The sequence below is a fragment of the Malurus melanocephalus genome, unplaced genomic scaffold (genome assembly GCF_030028575.1).
Source record: "Malurus melanocephalus ecotype Western Australia unplaced genomic scaffold, MMel_1.1 scaffold_46, whole genome shotgun sequence".
NCBI classification, from domain to species: Eukaryota; Metazoa; Chordata; class Aves; order Passeriformes; family Maluridae; genus Malurus; species Malurus melanocephalus.
In genome coordinates, this window is record NW_026623278.1 from 1,962,662 (window position 1) to 1,986,720 (window position 24,059).

Genomic DNA, 24,059 nt, shown 5'->3' on the forward strand with positions numbered 1-24,059 from the left:
TCATGAAGAAATGAGCAAAACATGCTTCCTATAAGTACAGTGAATTTGTGCAGTTGGGATCTTGAGAGTGCACATATTAAAACAAATAGAAACRGGAAACAGAATTCTGCGAATAGGAAATAATTACTCCTTAGTAGTCTTTTATCAATACTTCGTTCCAAATATTCCAAATCTTTCTAAGGCTGAGATGGAGCTTGGGGACCATCGTCTGGCAACTCTAGAGACAGTCTTTTACAACATGAGGGCCATCTGTAGAATCTGCACTCAAAAAAATCAACTCTGTGAAACGCTTCTTTTAAATAGAATTATTTAACGTTATGATCGTAGTACATTTGTTTTTTGAGCTGAAAACACTGAAATTCTATTTTTTCTCTAACTGGAGGCTGTGTGATATTTGACAATAAAGTTTATTTCTGAAAGTTTTTATCTGAAATGATTGCCATTACCCTATTTTGACCCAAGCTGTAAGCAGAAGTTGTATTTTGAACTCTTTTTGAAGAGAGTGACAGGAGAGTTCACTACCATGTGTAAGCACTTTGAATCCTAGAACCATAGAATGGTTTGCATTGGMAAGGATCTTAAAGATCATCTTTTTCCAGCCCTTCAGCCATGGGCAGGGACAAGTTCTTCTAAAGGAGATTTTTCTGAGCACCATCCAACCTAGCCTTGAACAGTGCCACAGCTTCTCTGGGCAACCCGTTCCACTCCTTCCACTAAAGGATTTCTCCTGAATATCTAACCCAAACCTTCCCTGTCTCAGTTTAAGCCTGTATCCCTTGTCCTATCACTACATGCCCCTGTGAAAATCACTCTCCGGCTTGCTTCTGGCCCCATTTAGGTACTGGAAAGCTGCTTTTGTGGGAGGCTTCTTTCCTGCAGCCTGAACAGCCTGTTTGAAAGGAAAGGAATTATACCTTTAAATGCGTTCAGCTTCCAATTGTCAGGTATTTTTCCTCTCAAATTCAATGTTGAAAAAAATTACATTTTTTTTCCCAGTAAACTTTGCCCAGTATCAGAAGAATTGAATGAATAGTTTTTAGMGTCATTCAGCCGAGGTTTCCTCACTAGACCTTATCTTATGCCTTTTTCCATTATTTTTATTCCCTATGGYTGCAGTAATTTGTTGCTGCTAAGCCTAAACCTTGACATGTAGTGGATGTGTCTGGACCCAGATGGGCTCTGTGCTTTCAGAAACTCATGGAATACAAATGGGCTTTGGTTTGGTGAGCCTATGGCTGTATTTCTGTTGTGTCTCAGAAGACACACAAGTGTGCTGTTCCTTGTTAGCATAGAACYACCTAAAAAAGGATTAATCCTTAAAAAAAAAATGAATGCAGTGGCTTTGGGTGACCATTGTGCTTCTTTCTGACCTTGGAGCTGGGCAGGTTTTATTTTAATGCAAGTAGAAGCACAGGCTCATTACATTCTGGATGACCACAATGGACAAGGCTTGTGTAGTGGTCTCCCACAGCCCTCCTGCACCTGCTCTTGATTCCAGAAAATAGGAGAAGGATAACTCATGGAACCTATTTTTCTGTTCAAGGCCTAAAAATATTTTCTACAGTGATACTAAAATAGGGGAGAACTTTTAAAAATATTCTGACATTTTCTTCAGTATATTTACTACTTCCACAAAAATATTGAAATAAGCTACACAAGAGAATCCCTACAATCAGGTGATTCTGACAACAGAAAGCTCCACAGATCATTGAAATGCAGCTTAAGGAATAGTTTCACTGTRCTGGAAAAGCTTACTTCTAATTCTTTAGTGTAAATATAAACTTGTGCATATGTCTGTTACAAAAATCTGGTCAAAACTAGTAACTTGATAGAAGAAAATAGAAATCAATGGAAGGACAAAAAACTATTGTATATTTATCATTTTTATGTATGTGTAGATAGCGAAACTAGTATTGGGCTAAAATGAACACAGGGTAAGTGAAAGGAGGCAGAGCATTTTATATGTAAGGAAGGCGATGGTGCTCTGCAGGGCCAGGAGTTGAGCTGGATGATCTTTGTGGATYCCTTCCAACTCAGCATATTCTGTGAATCCTCGATGGTGAAGAGGTTTCAGGTTAGCTGGAAGAAAAACATTTTGCATCATTGCTCTTTCCAAGCTCTGCCAAAAGAATCTGAGTAAGTTTAACTCTCTCTTTATAAGCTGTAAAGGAAAAAGCTGAGTGTATTTATAAAATAGGATGTCAAGAACAGCTTGTGGGTGTTGTCACCGGTCAGCAAGGTATGTGTGGGACAGTCTTACMGACTGCTTCTGGCAGCAGCCCGGTGTGCAGGCTACCAGTCCTCCTGGGAATCCCTGATTACAGCGACCTTGGCACAGGTTTTGGGATGTGTCCCCTTTCAGGTATGTTTGCCTGCAGGTTGCTTTGATGTTTCCCTCATGTCCACATGAATGCTGACAAGGCCCTTTTGGATTCTTTGAGCCTGTTGCCCTTCACCAGCACTCTGCAAGGGGAGCTGCCTTTTCCCACCTGGCTACGGGTCCCAAGCACAGTGCAGGGTGCATTTGGGGTGAAATATGCGTGCAGGTTGTGGTGTCCAGGTAGGATATGCAGAGTGCTACCGCAGCAGCCACCTTCAGCAAAGCTCAGCATTGGATCCTGGGGAAGGGCCTGGAACATGTCTTTCGTAATTGACTTATTGTGAAGAAACATTTGGCATCACGGCTAGACATCTGCAGAATTAAATCTCCACYAGTTCTTATGCTACTGAATGTCTAGTATTTCAGCCTTTGAAACTGTTACATCATTCTGAGGAACTAACTCTGATCGTCACCGCTTTAATTCTTCTGGCATTTCTGTAGCTTTTACATTTTTATCTGTACTCTTCTGGTTTTGGCACTTTTTTTTTCTTTTCTTTTTTTTTTTTTTTTTTTTCTTTTTTTTTTTTTTTTTTTTTTTTTTTTTTTTTTTTTTTTTTTTTTTTTTTTTTTTTTTTGGCTCCAAAGACCCTTCTGAATCTAAGTGCCTTGTTAGGAGCCAAGCTGGAAAAACAGAAATTTTAAGAGAGGCTTCACCGCTGTGTCTCATTAGTGGAGATTAGGGTGCGGGCTGAGCGGGGGTGGCAGGGTGGGGATGCAGCCAYGGGAATTTGTTTCGCAGGTGCAATGGGAACAAGAGACGCGTATGGACGGGGGCTGACGAGAGCGATATAAAAGGGAGAGGAAGGTTGGGCAGCGGGCTGGCCGACAGCTCCCGAAGCACCAGAGCCAGCCCGGCTCCCGGCCCCGGTTACCGCCCCTCCCCGGGCCCCGCCCCAGCGCGCTCCCGCGCTCCGGGGACGCGCCTCGTCCCGTCCTTCCTGCTGGGAAGTGACGGAGCCTCTCCTGGAGGAAGTGACGCGCGTGGCGTGCTGGCCCGGAGCGGTGTGGGGGGGGCTCGGACAAGATGGCCGGATCCACAGGTCTGTGAGGGGGGGCKCGGTGGGCCCGGGAGAGCGGCGCGCTGGGCTGGGCTTGGGAGGCGCCCCCGCAAGGGCCCGGGGCGGGTCTCCTTCCTCCGGGATGGGGGATGGGGGGCAGCTGCCTCCGATGGGAGAGACCCGAGTGGGGAGGACTTGTCTTCTGACGGGGGAAAAGGGAAGCTGCAGGGGCGCTGGGACAGGTTATCACAGAATGCCAGATTCACTCAGCTKGGAARAGATCTTTGAGATCAGCGAGTCCARCCTGTGACCGAACACCGCCTTGTCAGCCAGWTCACAGCACAGAGTGCCACGTCCAGCCTTTCCTGAAGCACCTCCGGGGACGGTGACTCCACTTTTTCCCTGGGCCGCCCTTCCAATGTCKAATGTGAAGAAATTCCTCCTAATTYAGTTATGCCCCCGTGCCCTGTCTCTTCCGTCCGTGGGGCAGCGACATCCTTGTGAGAGCCCGGCCTGGGGATGCGTGATGGGAGACACTGCTCCGAGTGCCGGGGGAGGGAAGACTTGACCTGCCAAGAGGCGGGAATGGATGGGTAGATGTTGGTGTGTGTGGGGAAGGGAGGAAATGTCGCTAGCCTAGTAAAAATGCKGGAGAAAAGAAAGCTTAGTGCTGAAAACTTGTCCCGGTGTACCACTAGGTGAATATAGAAGCTGTGCTAGAGTGGTATCTAAAATAAAGGATTGTCTCTRTCCTCTCTTTGTTCGGGAGGGAAGGGCTTAGGCCTGAGTTGTGTGTACTTCACTTTGGTGKTGACTGTAGCATAGTGGGAAAGAGGAGTGGAGCTGTCTTCCCCTAGGCGTCCAWTGAAGCTGAAGGGTCTCTCTCATAGGCAAATGTGAGGGCAGAGAGCTCATCCCAGGAAGCCCATCTCATTAACCAGCAGACATCATGCAGTGTTGGTGTGGCAGAACATTGTGGAAAGTGGCAGCAAAGAAAGGGACAAAAATATTTCTTCAAGTGCTGAATGTAGCAGCACAATTATACTGTCTTAGTTCCATTTTATGAGAGGCTTGAAATACAAAAAAAATCTTGCCCTCAGTGCTAGAACCTGAAGTCTCCAGGGTCTTGTTTCCTCTTCTTTCACCCCTGGGACTTTGTAAGTGGGATTGATGGACTTCAGGACAGGGGAATKAATTGACCTCAGCAGCCAGGGTGAGTGTTGGCCACTAATGTATTTCTGCTGCCAATCCACTGGATCATTGAGGGACTGGGACTATAACAAAACAGAAGAAACATCTGTATATTTACACTGGTCTTGATACCTTGCTATTGATTCTGTAAGGAGAGTTTGGGCAGGTTTTGGGTTTGTGGCTTTTTAGAGGAAGGAGAATTATCTCCAGTTGGTAATGAGTTTGAGGATTGTGATTTCCAGAGTGGAATTTGATTAAGTTGTGATGAAATAGGCTGTGGAGTAGCTTTTTCAACTATGTGGAAGAGCAGTCCAAAAAGATAGCTATTGCCTATGACAAACTGAATTACAATGGATGTRTTAGAGAATCTCAAGTATTTGCCTATCTGGAAATTACTGCATTTTATTTTGTTAGGTTGTTTTTACATTTTTTTTCCTCGTGCCTAAGTTTAAAGATTTTATTATGGAGCAGCACTGAAATTCTTCAGCTAATGTCTAGGCTCTGGTTGGAAATTTCCTGTAACACACCAGAAAGCAAAGTTGATTTAGGTCATGTGTGTTGACTGTTGGCATTTGGCATCAGAGTCCATTCAGTCTGGCTAGTATATCAGTTACTAAAATTTTGTGTAGTGAAAAAAGCTATGTTCTTTCTACTTCAGCTCTATAAGAGTAAATATTTTTTGACTGGATAGTTTAACTGCTGTAACTGTTCTTCAGTCTTACAAGAGTTATTTTAAAATCTACTATATACAGTTACTCAAGGGGGTTGTTTTTTGACTCAGAAATACAGCCACACTTGAAGTTCATAAAAAACAGGAGATGTAGGAAACTCTTAAAATGTATGACTGCTTCAAACAATGTAAAGTGGCAGTACTGCATGTACGCATTGTTCAAGAAATTAAATTAAATTAATTGTTGTAGTAAAATGCACCAAGCAGACTGAATCATCAGCAAAACTGCTGGGAAAATTAGTCAGGGCTTCTAAAACAACGTATTCTTTTGGAGAAAATACTGTGACTTTTTATTGGTATACACATGGTGTGGGGGGGTGAGGGGTGTTTGTTTTGTTCTTTCCACATCGTATATAAGAATTCAGACGTCAACCAAAACTGCTCTTGCCAGCAAGCTGTGTTACTGTCATTTGTGGAGGAGGGAGAGGAATGTTTTGCTAGAGACTTAACTTCATTAGAGACATAAGATTTAAACCTACCTACCTCTGTGACTTTGATCTGCTCTTGCTACAAAGTTGGACTTCATCATTATTTCAGGAAAAAAAGAGAATGTTTTGAATGCATGAAGTCCAGGAATGAAATTCTAGCCCCAAGGACGTCAGCAGCAAGATTTTTACTAAGGTCAACTATCTTACTTTTATCCCAGAAATTCCTTTTCTGGGCTTGCTAATTCTTTGGGCAGTCATGTAACGATTTATGTGCCTTTAACAGCAGAGAATTTAGTCTGAAAATAGCTGTTCTTTAATGTGTGCTAAAGAAACTGTATATATCACTGTTACATGAGTTTAATAAGTATCTCACCTGCTTTCTAAAGTTGCCTGTAATGAGTAGTTTTACATGTGCTAGTAATGGACATTTGTAAGCTGCAGTTTGATTGATCTGATACTGCAACTCCTGCTTGAAGCTGGATTTAGGTTGCTTGTGTAGGTAATGCTGGAGCTCTGGAGTAAAGCAAGTCAATTTTTTAGAGAAGAGCAGCTATCGTTAATACAATCATACAGTTTCATATTGCTTAGCTGGAGATGAATTCTGTTAACCTGTTTGAAGATACAAAGTAGAAGATGTAAATAAACACAGTTTCAAGTTAAATAATTCACTCAGGCATACCATTTAAACATCTCTTGTGTATTTTGAGAAAAAGCAGACAAAAAACGTCATTATAAGGAGTTAATTCAGGACTTAATTTCTGCATTTTGATAATTTGGGTTTCACTTAATTTTGTCTTATATGTAAGATTATACTTACATATGTATATATCTCTAAAATGTGAACATTTCCTAACAGCACTGATGGTGTCAATAAGACGTTAGAGCTTATGTGGGAAAAGATGAGAATTGAAGCAGCAGTGTCAAATACGGTGCTCTGACTATGGGCTGCTAATGCTTTTGTCTCCTTCCTCTTCAATCGAGATTTTCAGTAGCTTGGGGAAGGGTGAATAGGGCTGAGTTAATGGAAGTTCCCCTTGGTTTGCTGAACCATGTGCTTGGGGAAGAAAAATTGACTGATCTACAGTCAGAATTGCATGTAAGATTCCTGACTTACTTCTAGTATGTAGTCATGAGCAAACTCTTTTGAGAGTGTGCCTAATGTCTTTGAATGTACATGGCTAGATTTATTTTTTCTGTAAAATCCGTACTTTTCATTTTCACTTATGCTACTCTGTAAGGATGAAATGGTTTCTTTGTGTAACCTAAGKTGCCCATTCAAAAATGTCTTTGCCTTTGAATTTATAGATGATTGATTCTGTGAGTAGAAATGGCACAATGCATGGTCAGTGCCTTATTTTCTTAACTTTGTTTTTTACCTCTATTTGCAAACCTTTTGTAGTTGTGGAAGCAGTTCTAAGTGTRCATGATTACAGCAGTAAGGAAGCTGGTATTAAAAATGAAGGGCTCAAAGCGGTCTTGAGTGCATTCTAGACTCCCTGAGCTGTGAAACAAAGTGAGTGTGTCATTCCTAATGGTTGRGGGTTTTGTTGTTGCTGGTTTTTATTTTGCTTTGAAAGTTGGGAGTTTTTCCCCATCTTAAAATCCTCAGTTGAAAAATATTTTGCAATGTGGGATATTTTGCAATACTTTATCTCAAATGCTTTGAAACTCTTCTTCATTCCAAATCAACCTAATGTATGTCTGGTCTGTGCTTGGTAGGATAAAGATTGATACCCTGTGTGGAGACACCTGGATATACAGAGCCATTCAGAGGAGTAATAAAGGGATATATTCATAAGTGGGATGTAGACTCTTTAAAGACTCTTTTTTCCATGTAGGAGATGCTATTTAAACTTTGTGTCTAGAAAACTCTTGTGAAAACTCTAGAAAACCCACCTCTGCAGAGGTGGGTTCTCTTTAACCCGTTGAATGTTTGTTTCCCTCCTGTTTTTTTTCTCTTGTAGAGGAAATGGTTGTCTATTTTCTGTCTACTATATGTTACCTTGAAGGATGTATTTGTTACTTCCTCCCATTTTCTCTTTTATGCCTCCATCACGTTGTTCATTTATCCAGAACTGTTCCAAGAAGGCAGTTTAAGAGCTTTCTAGAATTTTACAGTCCTCGAAGTTTGTTCTGTGGGTTTAYAGTGTTAGCTCAGTGTAAGAATAGACTCCTTGAAGCTGCAAGTAATCAAACAAAACAAAAGAAGTAAAATACTGTGTTCTGTGAGGCAGCAAGCACTCTGTGTGGAGCATTTTTCCATCCTGTCCTATGCACAAGGAATTGCAACTGTGATTGTTCTGCCTGCTTAAAAACATCTTGACAAACCACAAGTAATTTCAGCTGAGTTGAGAAAAGTCTACATTACAAATGACTTCTAAGCTATATATAGACCATCAGTTCTTTCCARCTTTGGGGCATATATAGGCAAGGTACTCTGTTTCTCTTCAGAGCTTTGTCTGTRTCATTTTCCTGTCTTTGTTCTTGGTGTTTTGTGACTCTGTCTTTAAATACAAACCCACTTATGTCTTTCTGCCACAATAGCTGTTGTAAGTGTGCTTGCAGCAAAGCAACTTACCTCTGAAATAAAAAGTGGCCTACTTTATAATCTTCTATTTGTTTAAGAGCTTTGAAATTCAAGGATGTTATCAGACATAGTATTCAAGCCCATTATCTAAACAATCCTGGAAAAATTTATCCTGGATAAAGGTACTACACRGAGTTTCAGAAGATATGCCTTTCAGCAGTTGGAGGCAGATGGTCTGTACTAGAAACCTAAGCATACATGAGAAGGCTTCTCATGTAAGAATTAGATTTCCAAGTCTTATAAGTAGTTGGTGGAATTGAATTGCATACATATTTGTTAGTGTTTGCATTTTGTCTTATGGAGGATCTTTCCAGAGGCAGTATTAAATACATGTGGTGAAATGCTTCAGCCTCTTTTTGTTAACAGACCTTTCCTCTTTTTTTCCCCCTACTCTTTTTATTGACTCTTATTATCTCCTGTTTTTTTTTTATTATGTGCACTATTAAATCTTTTTATGTACATTACAGCTCATACCTCATCTTGACAGAAACTGAAAGTACTACATCATCTTCAGCTACTGCTGTTAGGGTTTTGTTGCCTTGTTGTCTCAGTCATCCTTTGGGAACCTCAGCACAGACCATGGAAAGACAAGAAACTACTGTGGGGAAAGCATTCAAAGTAGCCTTTATTTAAGTAATTGGAAGGGTTTTGCTATATGCTGTCCTGCCCAAAGCATGTTTTTCTTTGTATTTGTCATTTGGAATACACTAATRAGATATAATTCAAACAATATTTTGAATTAAATCAATACGGAAACTTGTGACTGTGAAGCTGTCAGACTGGTTCTGAATAACATGAGCTTCTGGTTTACAGCCTTTTCAAAAATGTGTGATGATTTAAGTCTGTGACTCTAAACCATTTCTAATTAGCATTTTGGAATGAGTGGAATCTTCAACACTTAGAACTTCAGAGCTCTAAAGTCTTCATTTCAGAAGAGTGAGATGCTTCAACTAGATTAAAAAAATTGTCAGATAAATGATAGGTTTTGATGCCCATTTTTAAAACTCTTGCATTAGAYATATTTAACAGCATAAAGAAAAAACCACCTCCTTCCATTACATTTGTGACTTTTCATAAACTGGATAGTTGAGTGTGTTTGCAGTTTGCTTGAGTAAATCAAAACATTTTGCCCAATACATGTAAAAGGAGTGTCCTTTATTTAATAGAGTCTTGGTAAATGTCCAGTTTTACTCATATAATGTAGAACTTTTCCTGAAAAGGAATTGTAAGTTTCCTTTCTTCTCACTGAAATGGAATGTGTGACCATGTAAATATTAAATAATTTGGACTTTTGAGTACCACGGCATATAGAAAATAGCAGGCTGAAGTATGACTCACAAAAATAATGTAAAAAAATAATGRCAGTTCTTTTTACTCAATATGTGGTGATTGGTACATTTGTTGATTATATCSATAAGTGTGTGCTGACATGTATAACTGGAAGAATAACAGTGGATCACATTATTTGTTTTACATAGCTGAAGGATCTTTATGTTTTGGACTGTGAGTAGGTGCTGAGTCATGGTGGAAAGGCCCTTCATGCAAGTGTTAGAACAACTGTTTGCTAATCARTGACTTGTAACCCGTTTTAGGCAGCTTTACAGCTTTGCTAGGCTAAATCCTTGATGGTACTCATGYTATCTGGGTCACACATTGCATTCTTAACTTTTAAAGCAGATCCTGGGAAAGCTGCTCCATGGTGAGATATCAAGCTCTATTGGGTTCCTCTAGTCTCCTTTTCCTCCTGTCCCTTTATATGGAAAAAAMCGTTTCTGTGCCATTCTAATTTAAGAGGCAGCTTAAAAAGTATGTGTTTTAAATAATTTTTTCTGCCAACACAATATCAGGTTTAATGCAAAACTTTTTAAAAATGAGCACTTTTACCTTTTGCTAGTTTTTTTTCTGCCATTATTTAGCTTTGTGCTTTTAATAGTTGGGTAATTTATACTGAAAAAGTTTGGCGGTTAATTTTTAACTTCTGGGGGTAGAAATTGATAAGATTTCTTTGGACAGTAAAATCTTGATTCCTTAGACTATTAAATCATGGTTAATGTTGTTGCCTTTTGAAGTGACAGATACCTTTTCTAACTTAGGTTTGCTGGCTTCCTGCCTTACACTGTTAGGTACAAAATTGAGATAGTTATTCTCAATTTGCCAAGCATCACAACATGTCACTTTTCATTATCATTTCATACACTAAAACATGTGGTCATGTGGTTGAACTATTTATTATCTCATCTGTGTTTCATYCAGTGGTTGYCTGTAAAGAGTTAAGTTTTAAAGCCGTTGTCAGCTTGTGCATTTCCACCCTTCACCCTTCACCGAAACAGCCTGGATGTCAATTGATGAGTTATTTAGTGACTTAACTGTTTAATACCTGTATGGTTTTCCTTTTAGTGAGGCACCACTGGCCTTGCAGTTTGTGAGTTAACAGTAGTCTTGTTTATAACAAAAAAAAATTGTGCTTAGGTATAATATAGTTTGATAAATGAATGCAACTAATATTGGTGCAAATTTGTAAAATTATTTTAAGGCAATTTACACCAGTTTTCTTCTGGTACCACAATCCAGTTTAGCGGGCTTTATCCTGTAGCTTTCTATTGGTGTGGTAACTTTTTTAAGAGGATTTTTTTGGATGMGGTATTTTAATTACTTTAAACATTTGTGGGGACTTCTGAAGGTTGGTGGTTTTTTGTGKTTTTTTTTCYCCTCTGTTTTTGCTAAGAGCTTGTTTATGCTATCTCAGTTTTGTAGTCTAACAACATTTATACCTGTAGTGGAGYGAGCTTCTTCATTAGTGTAATTTTTATGAGCACCATTAGTCATTCCATGCCAGCAGCAGWACTCAAGATGATCATATTTGYATGAAAATGTAAAGACAGAGTAATGTYGTTGCATCATAGCTAACAAAGCTGAGTTCAGCTGGAGTTGCTCACAGGTGTGGGCTGTATTTTGTGTGCACATATCCAGTCTTGATTCCTCTGTGCTTCTGCTTGCTGATGTATGATAACTCTTGCTCGGATTTACTGTTGTGCCTTGTATGACTTTAGGAAGTGTAGGGTATTGTTGTTACATAAAAATCGGGGGAGTGGAGAGGGCATTTGAAAGTTGGACTGCAGGAGTTGTGGAATGGAGGTTTCCAGTAAGGCATGAACCTTGGTAAGGAGAGATGCTGCAGAATGGGAAAAACTTGATGGAATTTTTGAGAGATTGGCTCCTCCATGGGTGCTGGTCAGAGGGTGGAGCAGCTGTGATTAATCACATAGTTAATGGCAGCTGCACCTCCARTTGCTGCTTTTCTGAGAAAGATGCATCAGGGAAAAGGGGTGACAATGAGGAACAAGGAAAGAGGGGAGAGAGGAGGGGCCATGACCATGGTTAGAAGTAAATAAAAACTGAACAGATASGATGTGTTTTCTTGGGGGACATTGACCATCACAAGAAGAGTTGTGCCCACAGAGCTGCCTTCAGTAAATAATCCAATRGATTATGGAACAGAATTGGTAGAAATCAAAGTTACTTGGGGTTAGCACCCTTCCTTCTGGTTACTCAGGTCGCAAGACAAAAGAAGGGAAGATTTAGGTGAACCTGCGTTGTTACTGTAGCTATTTGTTTGGCTAGTAATTTGTCACACTTATAAACATAGTTAATGAAACCTAAAATTGTACAGACTTTTCTCTAAGAAGTTTTGTGTTTGTAATGCTCACTCTGTTGTAGAAGTCAAGTTTGAGGTCTCGTCATTCTTAGTGTGAAACCATCAGCAAGTGAAACATATTGAATAAATTGATGTTGCTTTTGCAGTTTTGATCTGATGAGATCTCTTACTCCAACATCAAGATTTGTGGTTTATGCCATTTTAACATGTTTGTAAATCAGGTGTGTGTCTGACAATCCASCTACTAATGGCTAACTCTCATGAAATTAATTTCTTCCCTTCTCATTAAATTAATTTCTTCCCTGGGTGAAACTAAAGCTACCACTATGTTGTTCTGTTTAGAATTTATAATTTTCAATTATTATCACTAGTAGATAGTTGATAGTGTCTTAATGTTATGAATATGCATATGAAATGGGAAGCTAGGTGGAAAAAACCCTGCTTCTGTAAATCTATATTGTCTTTAATTTTTTTTGAAACTAGTTAGTGCCCTACCCTAAAGAAATAAATATCTCTATACCTGTCCAGCCATTTTCCCCTCCACCAAATTCTGAATGATGAATTGCAGTAAATGATCATGATGTCTGCTATATTAATAGTTTCTCATTAGCTGCCTTCTTMATATAAGCCCTATTTAGTGTGTTTATGGCAGTGGCTGAACTCAAATATAAAGGAAATTCCTATGGAAGTTATTTTCATGCAGCCTAACTTTAGTTCTGGATTGTGTCTATTAAGATAGTAGCAATGTAAGGTTTTGCTTAGGTGAAATAGAGRTTATCACCAATATGATTCTAAAAACAAATACTACTTTTGTTAGCTTTAACCAAAAAGGTGAAAATTTATGAAGGTTTTAAGATGAAGTGTTATGGCTTTCACACTGCTGTGACTATCAGCTAATGCTGGGAAAAGTGTTTCAGCACGTGACATATCTACATATGGAAAAACAAAACCCAAAACCTGATGAAAAGAAACTTTAACTTCAGTGTGGTTCCTTGAATTSCACCTCTTCCTTGAGGTCTTTCAACCTGTGTGCTTTCAACTTATTTAATTCCAAATATTATAAAAGTCCTAAGAGGTTTACCTTTAGTTACAGGGCTCCTACATAGTGTTGTTTATAAGTATGTGCATATATATGCCGTTTTAGTCCTACAAACAAGTGCAGTAAYCCTTTTAGTTATTACAGTTTCCTACCTATTCGGTATCATAGCAAAACTGGCTCTGAATTACAATGAACATTGAACACAGGGAATAAATGGCCATTTGCCCTATTGTGTTCATTGATCTACATCTGCTTACGTAAGGTGGGGAGATTTACCTGCTACTCATCTCTTTTCTAACTAATTCTTGAAGTTAGTTTTCTTGTTTCTTTCTTTTGGGACAAATAATCTCTTCCTACATGAAAATTAATTTTTATCTGGTTGTGTCAGACTTGTCTTTCTTCTTGAACTCCTATTCCTAGAAAATTTCCACAGGTAAACATTACATCTGTAGAATCGTTAAGACTTACCCAAACTGATGCTACTTACAGCTTGTGAGGTGCAGACTTGATTAGTACCTTATTCCTCATCCTGATCAATGTGAATGGACCACCTATTTTTGCTAAATACCTTGGTTTCGCCATTTAAGTTAGCAGTAGAGGACTTCCCCAATTTAAACTCAGAACTGGTAATGCAGAATATGCTGCTTGAATTTCATTCTTTGGGACATACATACTTGCTGAAGGAAAGTAGAGAAAAATAGTGTAGAGTAAATGCAGCTTTATTAATATGACTGATAACTATGAATTCGAATTTTACTGAAGTATATTGAAACTTTCCTTGAAAGCAATCGGAAATGCCTGTTTACCTTGAGTAAAAATCATGTTGTTGCCTTGGTTAATAGAAACAATGCTTTTACTATGTGTGTGGTAACATACTTGATTTAAAACAAGAGCAACTAGAATAACAAAGTTCATTATTGAAATGCTACGTTCCACTARTAATGCTGGCTGTGGAGTTCAATTGTAGACAAAACTCCCGTGACCAACTTGGTTGTTATAGTAACTAGGCAAGTTACTAGAAATATTTCAGGATTTTGGAGCCCGGTTCTACTGATCARCCTCAGATAATTGTAGTGTCATTATGGTACACCTGGTAATACTTGAGGCTTTTCTTGTGTGCATTTTCAGAATATTTACTAGGTCAGAGWTTGTGTGATGTGAGCAGGGTAACTGGCAAACAAGAACATAGATCAAGTTTAAAGAAAAAAAAAAAAAAAGCTCTTTTCAGAGGAATATCTTCTGCAGCCAGAACAGAATATGTTAGTATTTCAAGTGTTTCACATGCCCCTTCCTTTTTCTTCCTCTCTCTCTTTTTTTCTTTTCTTTTCTTTTTTTTTTTTTTTTTTTTAATGTATTGGCCATTCCAAGGCCTATGTAAGGTTTTAGTTGTTCTATGTTCTTGTGTGTTTGTGGAGTGTTGTTATTAGTACAGCATTTCAGGTTTTTTTCTTCATTTTGTCCAGAGCAAGATTAATTGTTCAGAGACTGAAAGGAACAAATTGTTTTYTCTGTGTTTCTCTTTGTATTTTTTTTCTTCCTCCCCCTGCCCCAGGAGAAATTGTATTATGGCTTGAAATTTGCAAGACTGACATCCTTCCCTGCTTTCCCTGTCCTCAGGAAATACTTACTTTGCTAGGAGCCTGAAGCTGATAAATGGGATTTGAGAGTTTTTGTTACCAAGCTGAACATACTTTTCAATTTCTGTTTTGCTGGAAGTCAGTGGGCAAGAGCTAACTCATATTCAAAATTGTTCATACCACAGACTTTCCCTGACGTAGCTATCTGAATCAGGAAGAATAGCATCTCTTGCAGTATCCTAACAGTGTTAAGTTGATATAACTTGTTCTTGGGTTCATATTAGGGTTTGTTTCTAGAGCTGTCTTTTGGAATGTAGGATGTGCTGGTTTAATTTAATTAATTTAATTTAATTATTTTAAAATGGTCCTGGTAGTGATGTAACTTTCAGAAGTGATTGAAGCCAAGAGCTAAGAGAGATTTTAAGATAAACCGAATGCTGGTATGGATATTRTTATGGACAGTTATTCTAAAAAATATAGTTTGGGGTGGAACAGAAAAGTTCACACTTTAGGCTCTGAGCCAATCTGTGAAAAGTTTGGGYTATGGTTCCCTTTCATAAGCTGCAGGGAGAAGAGCAGAGTGTGGGTTATTCCACTCTCGCCTATTAAACAGCAAAGAATCATTTGAGGTGTGAGGAGCTTGGACTCCCAACTGTATTTGYAGGGATGTGTCCATGTGAATTGTTTAAAAACGTGGTTGAGTATATCCAGKGTGCTCTGTCAAATCTGGCAAAAGTGCGATTGTGTGTTCTGCTGATTAAGTCCCTGTACCAGTGGGTGATCTGACRTTATCARCTGTGGAACTGTGTCTTAACAYATTACCAACAAGTCCATCCAGGCAATTCTCCTTTGTTATTGTAGTGAAAGTTGTTGAACCTACTAATGGACACTGAGGAGTCGTTTTTTATTTGCTTTGCTGATGCTGTTTTCAGGTTATGCAGATTCTGTATAATAGCATAGCTATAACTTATGTCCTGACTCGTCCTTTGTGGCAGTGYGTTTCATGTTTCTGCTAACTTAGTGATTTAGAATGTATTATCTGAAGTAGGTCCATATGTATGAAAGTAGACCCTCATGGTTAAATTAAGGTCTTTGTTTATTGARTCTTATTTCATTCTCTTCTTATTCCAAGGTGTTAAATTCACTGATAATTTCATGGATTTCTGTATTCCAGYTGCATGATTAAATTTTTAAATTAAAAACTGTAGGTAAGTGTAAGCATGAGTGGTGATTTGTTTAAGTGAAATAATTCAAATGYTTGTGAGAATTTGGTTAAAGTCGTTTGGCAGTTCCTGTGACAGTTTGTGGGCAGGGGTGTCATTAGGTTATTTGTTACTAAAATCCACAGTAAGGTGAGCTTTGCAAATAGAGTGAAGAGAGGTTGAGCAGGGGGGTGTTGCTTTTGCACTGTGTTTCCTTAATCTGGATGAACCCATCTGCGTTTTCACATGAAGAGCCTTAGTCCATCCTTGCAAAGAGCTGTGCTGGATGCCGTGCTGTACGGAGCTGTAAATCACAGCTTGCTGAAGGGAACTAAACACTCCTATAGCTCTGCCACTGATAAAATCGGCTGCTTTAATCCCCTTCACTTGAAAGTGCGATGTTGTAGCTGAAGACTGCCTGTTACAGAGAGTAAAACCAACCTGTCCATGCTTGTCCAAAGTTGGTATTCCCATAAACTAGTGGCATTGGRGAGAAGATCTGAGGTCTGGTATAGTCAGCTGAAGAATGGTGCTGGTTTCTGTTATTTCATATTGCTAATGAAATGCACATAAGAACAGAGAGATGTTGTTTCATTGTCCAAATTCTAGAAATGAAATAACAATTCTTACTCAAATTCAGTCAGGAATATTACAAAGTTTTAAACAAATATTTGATGAATAGCATTGTCTGGATAGTTATATATGCACTATTAAGATGAAGTTTAGAGTGTGCCTTCTGAAATAGGTGAAATCGTGAGAAGAAAAAGAATATTTTAACTTTCTATTTATACTAGGAGCAAACTTAGTTTCCAGAAGATCCGGTTCATCCTTGACTGTATTTCTAGACAGAAGTTCTTGTTTTTTACTGGAAAGATGGCACAATATTTTACATGTGTTCCATCCTTCAAGTTAGATTTGTTTTGTGTAAACGTGGTAGCATGATCAAAGCAAGCATATAGAGTCCARTAGTGTGCACAAGGGGCATGAGTGGCTAATCAAGAAAGTATTTAATTCCAGTTAATTTTTCTGGAAATTTCTAAGACTGTAGGTATAAATTATAGTTAGGAGGGTTTTTTGTTGTTTGTGAGGGTCTTTTATGTTTTTTTTTTAATCCACTGTGTTAGTTTCTAAGGTATTTGATGTCACTTGTCAGAAATCTATCAATAATGATTTTCTATTAAAATATATAGTAAATGGTTTTCTATTAAAATATATAGTAATTACTTCAATTAAATTTGAGGTATTGATGATAAAATATTAATCATATATGCCAGGAACCTAGAAGCAGTTTAGTGGGTTTTGGGGGTGATAGTTTTGTTGTTGTTGACAGGGTTTTGTGCATGTGTTGGGTTTTTTATTGAGTTTTTTTGCGTTGTTTTCTTTTTAGGTTTTTTTGAACACAGTGTGTTTTTAACTTCAGAACAGTGTTTTGCTACTTAGTTCTGGCACTGGTAAGAATGTTAGTGTGGGGAGCTGGCACTTGCTCTCAGATGTTTTTGTCTCTTCTCAGAGCAGATCTAAATTATTTTCTGGAGATGTTCTGGAGGTTTCCCAAGTCCTTCACTGCTCCCCTTGGGCATTTATGGRAAGCAGTGAGCACAGGATAATGTGGTAGAAAAAATGGGATGAACACAGGTCAGTTCRTCATAAGGGATTGTTATTATCTTGTAAGTGTCCTCTCCTACAGTTTAATGTGTTGAGTACCATTTTATGATACAGTTGAATCAGTGCAGTGCCTTTTTGTCACAAAAATCTCCTTTATCCCCACACCCAAGGTTTTGCAAAGGAMGGCACTGAGATACACAGCAGTCAGCTCTGGCATTTGTTGTTCTTTTTTCCTGAGTCAATTCAGTTGATTAACTGGTTGGTTTGATTTCTTGCCTGAAGGAAAAACAGCTTTTTTGCTGAATTAGTGTGACAATTTGGCTAATAGAGGAGCCTGGTTAGTGCAAGAGCAACAGAGTTCTGGGAGAAGGCATAGAACCTCTGGACAGTGAGGAGTTGGGTTATCTCCACTGTACTTAAAGGTGATACCAGGTGATCAGAAGTAAAGCCTGTTGTTTACTATCTTTTATGTTGGTTACTATCTKTTGAAAAGAGCTAAACTGGGATTCAGAAGTTCTGCAGTCAGAGCAGGACTTCTCAGAAGTGGTAGATTTAAGCTACTGTGTGAATGCTAAAGTATGTGGGGTTTGGGGTGGAGATTGTTGTGGGTTTTTTGAGACTGCACATAGCAATCAGAATCTATTCAGCCATGTGATGCAAAGTAGAGTAAATCAGTTGGTTTATTTTTTTATTTTTTATTTTTATTGTCACACTTCACTCTAGAGCATGTGTGAATCTGGAGTAAAAGTGAAAATTGTGCTCTATAATGTAATTCAAGTGTGATTGTCAGTTCTCATCTCTAGTCTGAATTGGATACATAAATATCCAATAATACAGACATAATGTTAATCACAAGTCAGGATGGAACGAGAGGAATGGGCAAATGCATTTCAATTAAGGTTTTTTAAAGGATCTGTGTCAAAGTATTGAGATGTGATCTGCTTCTTGATGTACTCTGCTGGTGCTTTCAGATAATAGTACGTGTGCTGGCTGYGCTGGTTTGTTACGCTGTCAGAAGACTGGCCAAAATATTTAATTTTCTGCTCAGTTAGCAAGCTGAAGTAGCTCATTATAGGCTCAGATGCGTGGCAATACCTAAGCAGGAAGGAAGGTGAGGCCATACATGAATGACTTAATTTCCTTGCAGTGTCCTCGTGCTATACTCTTCATGCTTTTCCCTTGGAATTTGGAGAATTTGGAGACAATAGTCTCTGCTGTTTTTAGAAGCTTCTCCCTAGTATGTGTTACTAGAAAATATGGTTTTAACACCATTTAATGAAATTATAGTTCAGCRAGATAAGCTATTTGAAGAGTTGCTAAAAATATGTATTTATACTCCATATAKCTGCATACTGGCTAAATAATAATATCATATATGAAAACTCTTTGTTTCTTGCATGGAGACCACTTGGAGTACAAACAAGGGTAATGTAAAACCTGAAATCACAGTGATATGAAAAGCAGTTTTCTTTGACCCTCATCTTTTTCAGACTTGCTAGTAACATCGTTTATATCCTGTCTTAAGTTTTAGTTTTATGGAGTACCTGGATTCTTACAGTACAGGAAAGGATCTCTCRTGAAACCGATTGAAAATACTATAGCTGTAAGAAGCTATAAGAAAAAATACATAACTATAAGCAGCTATAAGTAAATGGAAGGTTTATGGTATTATAATATTATTATTACATCATTGGCATATTTTATTTGAAAACAAAAGCATTCCATGATTGCATGCACAAATGTTAATTAGCTTTCTTCCCTCCTTCAGTKCTGAAGTACCATTGTAGCTTCTATGCTGTAAAGCAATTAAGCATCCAGTTGCCTGCTATGAATATCTGCCTAATACTCCATGCATAATAATAAAAATCCAGTAATTATAGTTCGGTTGCTGACTATTAGTTGGTGCTTTCTAAAGTCACTTCATCTTTGTATTCTGTTGTAAATATGTCTTTATCTCTCTTTAACAATTTAATCAATGCTTCTGTGCTTATTTTTTATTTCTCTTCTGGCAAGTGGCAGTATTAATCACTTGATTAAAAAAGACTTGATTTTCAATTTGTTTTCAGATATTAGTCTTTTGTTGGGTTATTTAAAAACAACTGAAATAAGTGAAAATATCTCAGTCTTATAGTTTACATTTATTGGGATAATCTGTGCTAAATGTAACATTCTTTATTATGTTTTGGAGTAAATTTGATGTATTGATTTTATGTAGATTCTAGTTGATTAGAATTTGACAGACAGTCAATTGATTTTGAAATGTACTCGATCTAAACACTATTGTGCTTGGGAAAGAGAATCTGAATGAAGCCATCTCAAATTAAATAGAGTTCCTATTTTCTATTTTATGGCTTGTATTGATATGACTTGGTAGTAATTAACTTGCAGTGAAGCATTTAGTTGCTTCAGAGCAATCTGAGTGCTAAGTAAATTAGTGCAGACAATGTTTGTTTGACTTGGAAAATACATTCAGCAATTGCCAGTGTGTAACATATAAAAGCAATGAAGTTGTTTACCTTTTCCTTAATGTGAGCAGTATTAATTACATTATTCCATTTTCTCTAGTTAAAGTACCTCGTAATTTTCGCTTGTTGGAAGAACTTGAAGAAGGGCAGAAGGGAGTTGGTGATGGTACAGTAAGCTGGGGCCTTGAAGATGATGAAGATATGACACTCACCAGATGGACAGGAATGATTATTGGGCCACCAAGGGTACGTGTGGTGGATTAAAACATTTTCGTTAAGTTTGTAGGCAATAAAAATGGRAAAAAAAATGTTACTGTTCTACAGTGTAAAGGAATTAGTTAAAATTCAGTGTATGAAATTTTAGAAATATTGTCTAATTCTTCACTTTCTGGCATGTGAGTGTTTCAGTCTAGCCTTCCCTGTTTCTACAGCTGTCTGTAAAAGCCAGTTGTGATTTGAGACTTATTTTACTGAGTTGTGAGTATATTCATTCTGTATTTCCACTGTTGCTGCACCTAAGTGTACACTGATAGTACAATAAACAGGTAATTCTCTTTCCCCAGTTTATCATAATGTGCCTGGGTAATTTCAATTTTTTGGTAAACTGGCAATGTATTTTCAGCTTCCACGAGTTTTATCAAATTGTCTTTCAGTTTAACAGTGTTAGAATTTCAGTTGAATCGTGCCTACAGGCTAATCAGCTTTTAATTACCTGTAATCCTTCTGACCTTTGGAGTTCTGTAGAATGTCATTTAGACTGATACAACGCACAAGAGAAGTAACCACCTCTTGTGTGTATCAGCCACATCAGATACTAGTGGACACGTCTTTACTTGACTTACTGCATACCTTCTCATTAGTTACAGTATGATACAAAAGATCAGTGTCTGAGACCTTTAAATGAGTGTATCTGAGTAGCTCTAAGTTAGCAATGTCTTTCACTGCTAGAATGAGAACCATCTCATATGTCCCTTGGTGCTGCGGGGCTTATGGAATGAACTGTTCAAGACAGAGATCAGAACTCTGCTTTAGTCAAAATAATGTCTTCCAGAGTAACAGAGTTCCAGAGAGATTCAGTGTAATTCAAGCTCCTTTTGAAAGTCAGTCAGTTGCAACTTGGAGTAGGCTGCTTTGAGCACCTGAATAACTTTGCTGAGCTCCTAAGATTTGTGTGCAGTTGGGAGAGGGCAAATTTGAAGTACAATCATAATGACTGTATGCTTTGGATATTGGCTTCTGTGGAATCAGAATACTGCTTGAATACAKTTTGAAGGAAGTTTGTAGTCTAATCATTGGGATAAAAACTTGAAAATTTGACCTAGCTGATATAGGGTGTCCCTGACTCTCCAAAAACCCTTCAGAACTGCCTGTGACTGGTTTCTTGTTCAACCTAACATAGTCTACTTCATGTCTATGAAAAGAGGTTGTGGTGTGTRTAATACTATACTTATAATACTAGTATGCAAGTATGCTAGTATACTAGTATGCAAGTTTATACTTACAAAACTAKTATGTGTTTTAAAAAATTAATAAAAGAACTTGACCTAGCCCGGGATATGCTTTTAGTCCTGGTCAGTTTGTAGTTCTGTGGTTTTATTTTCTTTATGATAAAGAGTGCATGCAAATAATATRTCTCGTGCCATTCAGGGATATGCAGTCTTGCAGGTAGAATGACTTGCAATATGTRGTGTCTGTAGGAAGTGGAAGCCACCAGCTCCTATGCCAGTGGTAGCACCTTGAGAGTAATTGCATATCTGTTTCAGGGTTTATAGAAGATGAGTGTTTTTTGGAATTGGCAAAGTTATGTAGATGGTACAGTTAGGCAAAACATGGAGAAAGTTGCTAATACTGTCTATGAAGTTCTTCTCATATGTGACTTTCTTTAGAGCTCTGCAGAAAATTGGTTGTCAGGTTTTTTTTCTTGCTTCATTTGAAAGGTGACCCAACAAAGAGAGAGGAGGGCAAAATTTGTTCTGGATTAAAGGAAACATTTTTCTGACTCCCAGAAAATGGGATTTTAGTTTGTTTTAAGAAGCTGTCTAGGGATGTTTGGCTTGCAGCAAAACTGTGACTTGATAAGCTGAGTAAAATTGACAAGCCACTTGGATAGGAATAAGGGAATGAGAATGAGTGCTGTTTTTAGGATTTTCCAGAGTTGTGAGCAGAGTTATATACATTTTGGCCTATTTTCACTATAACTGTCAGTCCATGTCTAGGAAAGAAAATTATTTTGGCTCAATGAATATTGAGAATTTTTGTTACTGTGTTTTCTTGCTRTGGTACCAGCTATGTTATCTGTAACAGGACAAGATGGCTTTTATCTGGCCTTTAGCTTTTAACCATAGAATCAGAATATTGGGGATTGGAAGGGACCTCAAAAGATCATCTAGTCCCAACCCCCGCTCCATTAGACCAGGTGGTTTTGCCTTTTTGCCATGCCACTAACTGTTCAGTCTCTGTGCCTGCTGAAAAATTATGGTACACAGTTAGGATGCTTCAATAGTCCTGTTTTCACTCTGCCTTTTAATTAAGCACAGWCTGGACTGTTGTTTAATAGCTTGGCCACATGATTGATAATTCTACTTGGAGAAATGACAGCTGGCTGATGCAGAACATCTTAAAGGTGCTACTTCTGGAAAGTTGAGAGGCATGTTACTGCTTTTTTTTCATGTTGGCCCTATCTGTTGTGCCAGTGGAAAGGCAGGYGTAGAAATGGAGTTCATCTTCCTTTTGTATTACAGAGGTACGTGCATCAGTGACAAGAAAAAAACACTGATCCCTCATAAAAGATAGAACCATATCTAATATGACTTTTTCAAAGTATACTTGCACTTAGAATTATCTGTTCCATGGTCACTTTGGAATGACATCTGTAAACTAGCAGTAAGTTTACTGTCCAAGCTCATAAATCCTCCAGTAAACCAAATAATCCTCATCTGCAGAAATTTCAGGTATTTTCTGTGGTGTTAACTACTTCCAGAATAGGTTGCTTTTGCAGATCCTATTTTTATCTTGTTTGTGGTCTTAACTGTTGAGTTATTGGCATCTTTGTCTTTCTCCATTTCAAATTTTTTTACAGTGTTAGGTATTTYATTACAGGGGAAGGTGATAATTTTCCTAAAGAAAACTGATTTCTCTTAGTCCTGTACTGTGCCACTGTTGTTTTGAGGATGCARGTGGATAGGCTGAGTGCAAATGTGAATTAAAAAAAGAATTGTGTTAAATCTTGTGTATGGCATAGTCAATAAGTAGTGTAATTTATGCATAATCATGAAGTAATCAATTTAACCAAAACAGTGGAAATGGGTTGGTAATTCAGGGCCTTCAGTTGATACACAATATTGYGAACTTTATTTAATATTTCTTAATTGTTATTCTTCTTGCCTTTGCTTTTAAAAAATCATTAATATGTAGCTTTCCATAAAATGCATTAGTCTGTCTTTTTGCTTTCTAGACAAACTATGAAAACAGAATATACAGTCTGAAAGTAGAGTGTGGACCTAAATACCCAGAAGCACCTCCTACAGTTAGATTTGTAACTAAAATTAATATGAATGGAATAAATAATTCCAATGGAATGGTAAGTTGAAATGGTAAGATCAACCATGTTGTTAATTCATATTAAGAATTGTTTCTTTGAAAATCAGGTGAGGAATATGCATGCTGGACAGAGCTTTTGCATTTAATCTTTATAATATAAATACAGGTTTAAATTGAGTTTTAGTGGCCTGCTACTTCAAATCTTTGTGGCTTTTTGTGGCTTACCAATGAGACAAGAATTGTTTATAAATTGAGACAGTTGTTTCTTTTAAATGAGGATAAAGGTTTTCATTTTGAATAGGAAAATAATAAGTGTTTAAGCTGTATGTAGGTATTTCCCTCGTAATACTCTTATAAAAGGGGATTAGTTTTGTATTGTAGCAGGAATATGACAAACCCTTTCTGATGCTTCCATTAATTAAAAATGGAAGTGATGAGTCCCACTCAGGATATATTAACTGACCTGTAGTGAAGTGGTGTATTTATACGCTTGTTTCCTTTACACTGCATATAACCAAAACCAAGGTGAATTTCAGTATTCAGGTCTTTTGATACAGATGGTAATCACTTTATTTTGAAGATCAATTTGCAGTAAGTTGCTTTCACTGATCCTGCAGTTGGGGTGAGATGAGTTCACAGACATAAGCCATGACAGCAGCTCA

The 24,059-nt window shown here is 37.9% G+C and overlaps 1 protein-coding gene across 3 annotated transcripts in view; it reads left to right on the forward strand.

Moving 5' to 3' along the window:
* Positions 1 to 24,059, forward strand: part of UBE2V2 (ubiquitin conjugating enzyme E2 V2) — a 39,349-nt gene that overhangs the window by 5,891 nt on the left and 9,399 nt on the right. The window contains exons 1-3 of one of the 3 annotated variants that reach the window (XM_057365025.1): positions 3,320 to 3,420; positions 19,958 to 20,103; positions 23,312 to 23,437. In XM_057365025.1, the coding sequence (XP_057221008.1) occupies positions 3,405 to 3,420; positions 19,958 to 20,103; positions 23,312 to 23,437 (288 nt within the window). In that variant the 5' untranslated portion in view covers positions 3,320 to 3,404. Of the gene's footprint in view, positions 1 to 3,319; positions 3,421 to 19,957; positions 20,104 to 23,311; positions 23,438 to 24,059 lie in introns of those variants that run through there. The other 2 variants (XM_057365024.1, XM_057365026.1) reach the window with 2 other exon arrangements.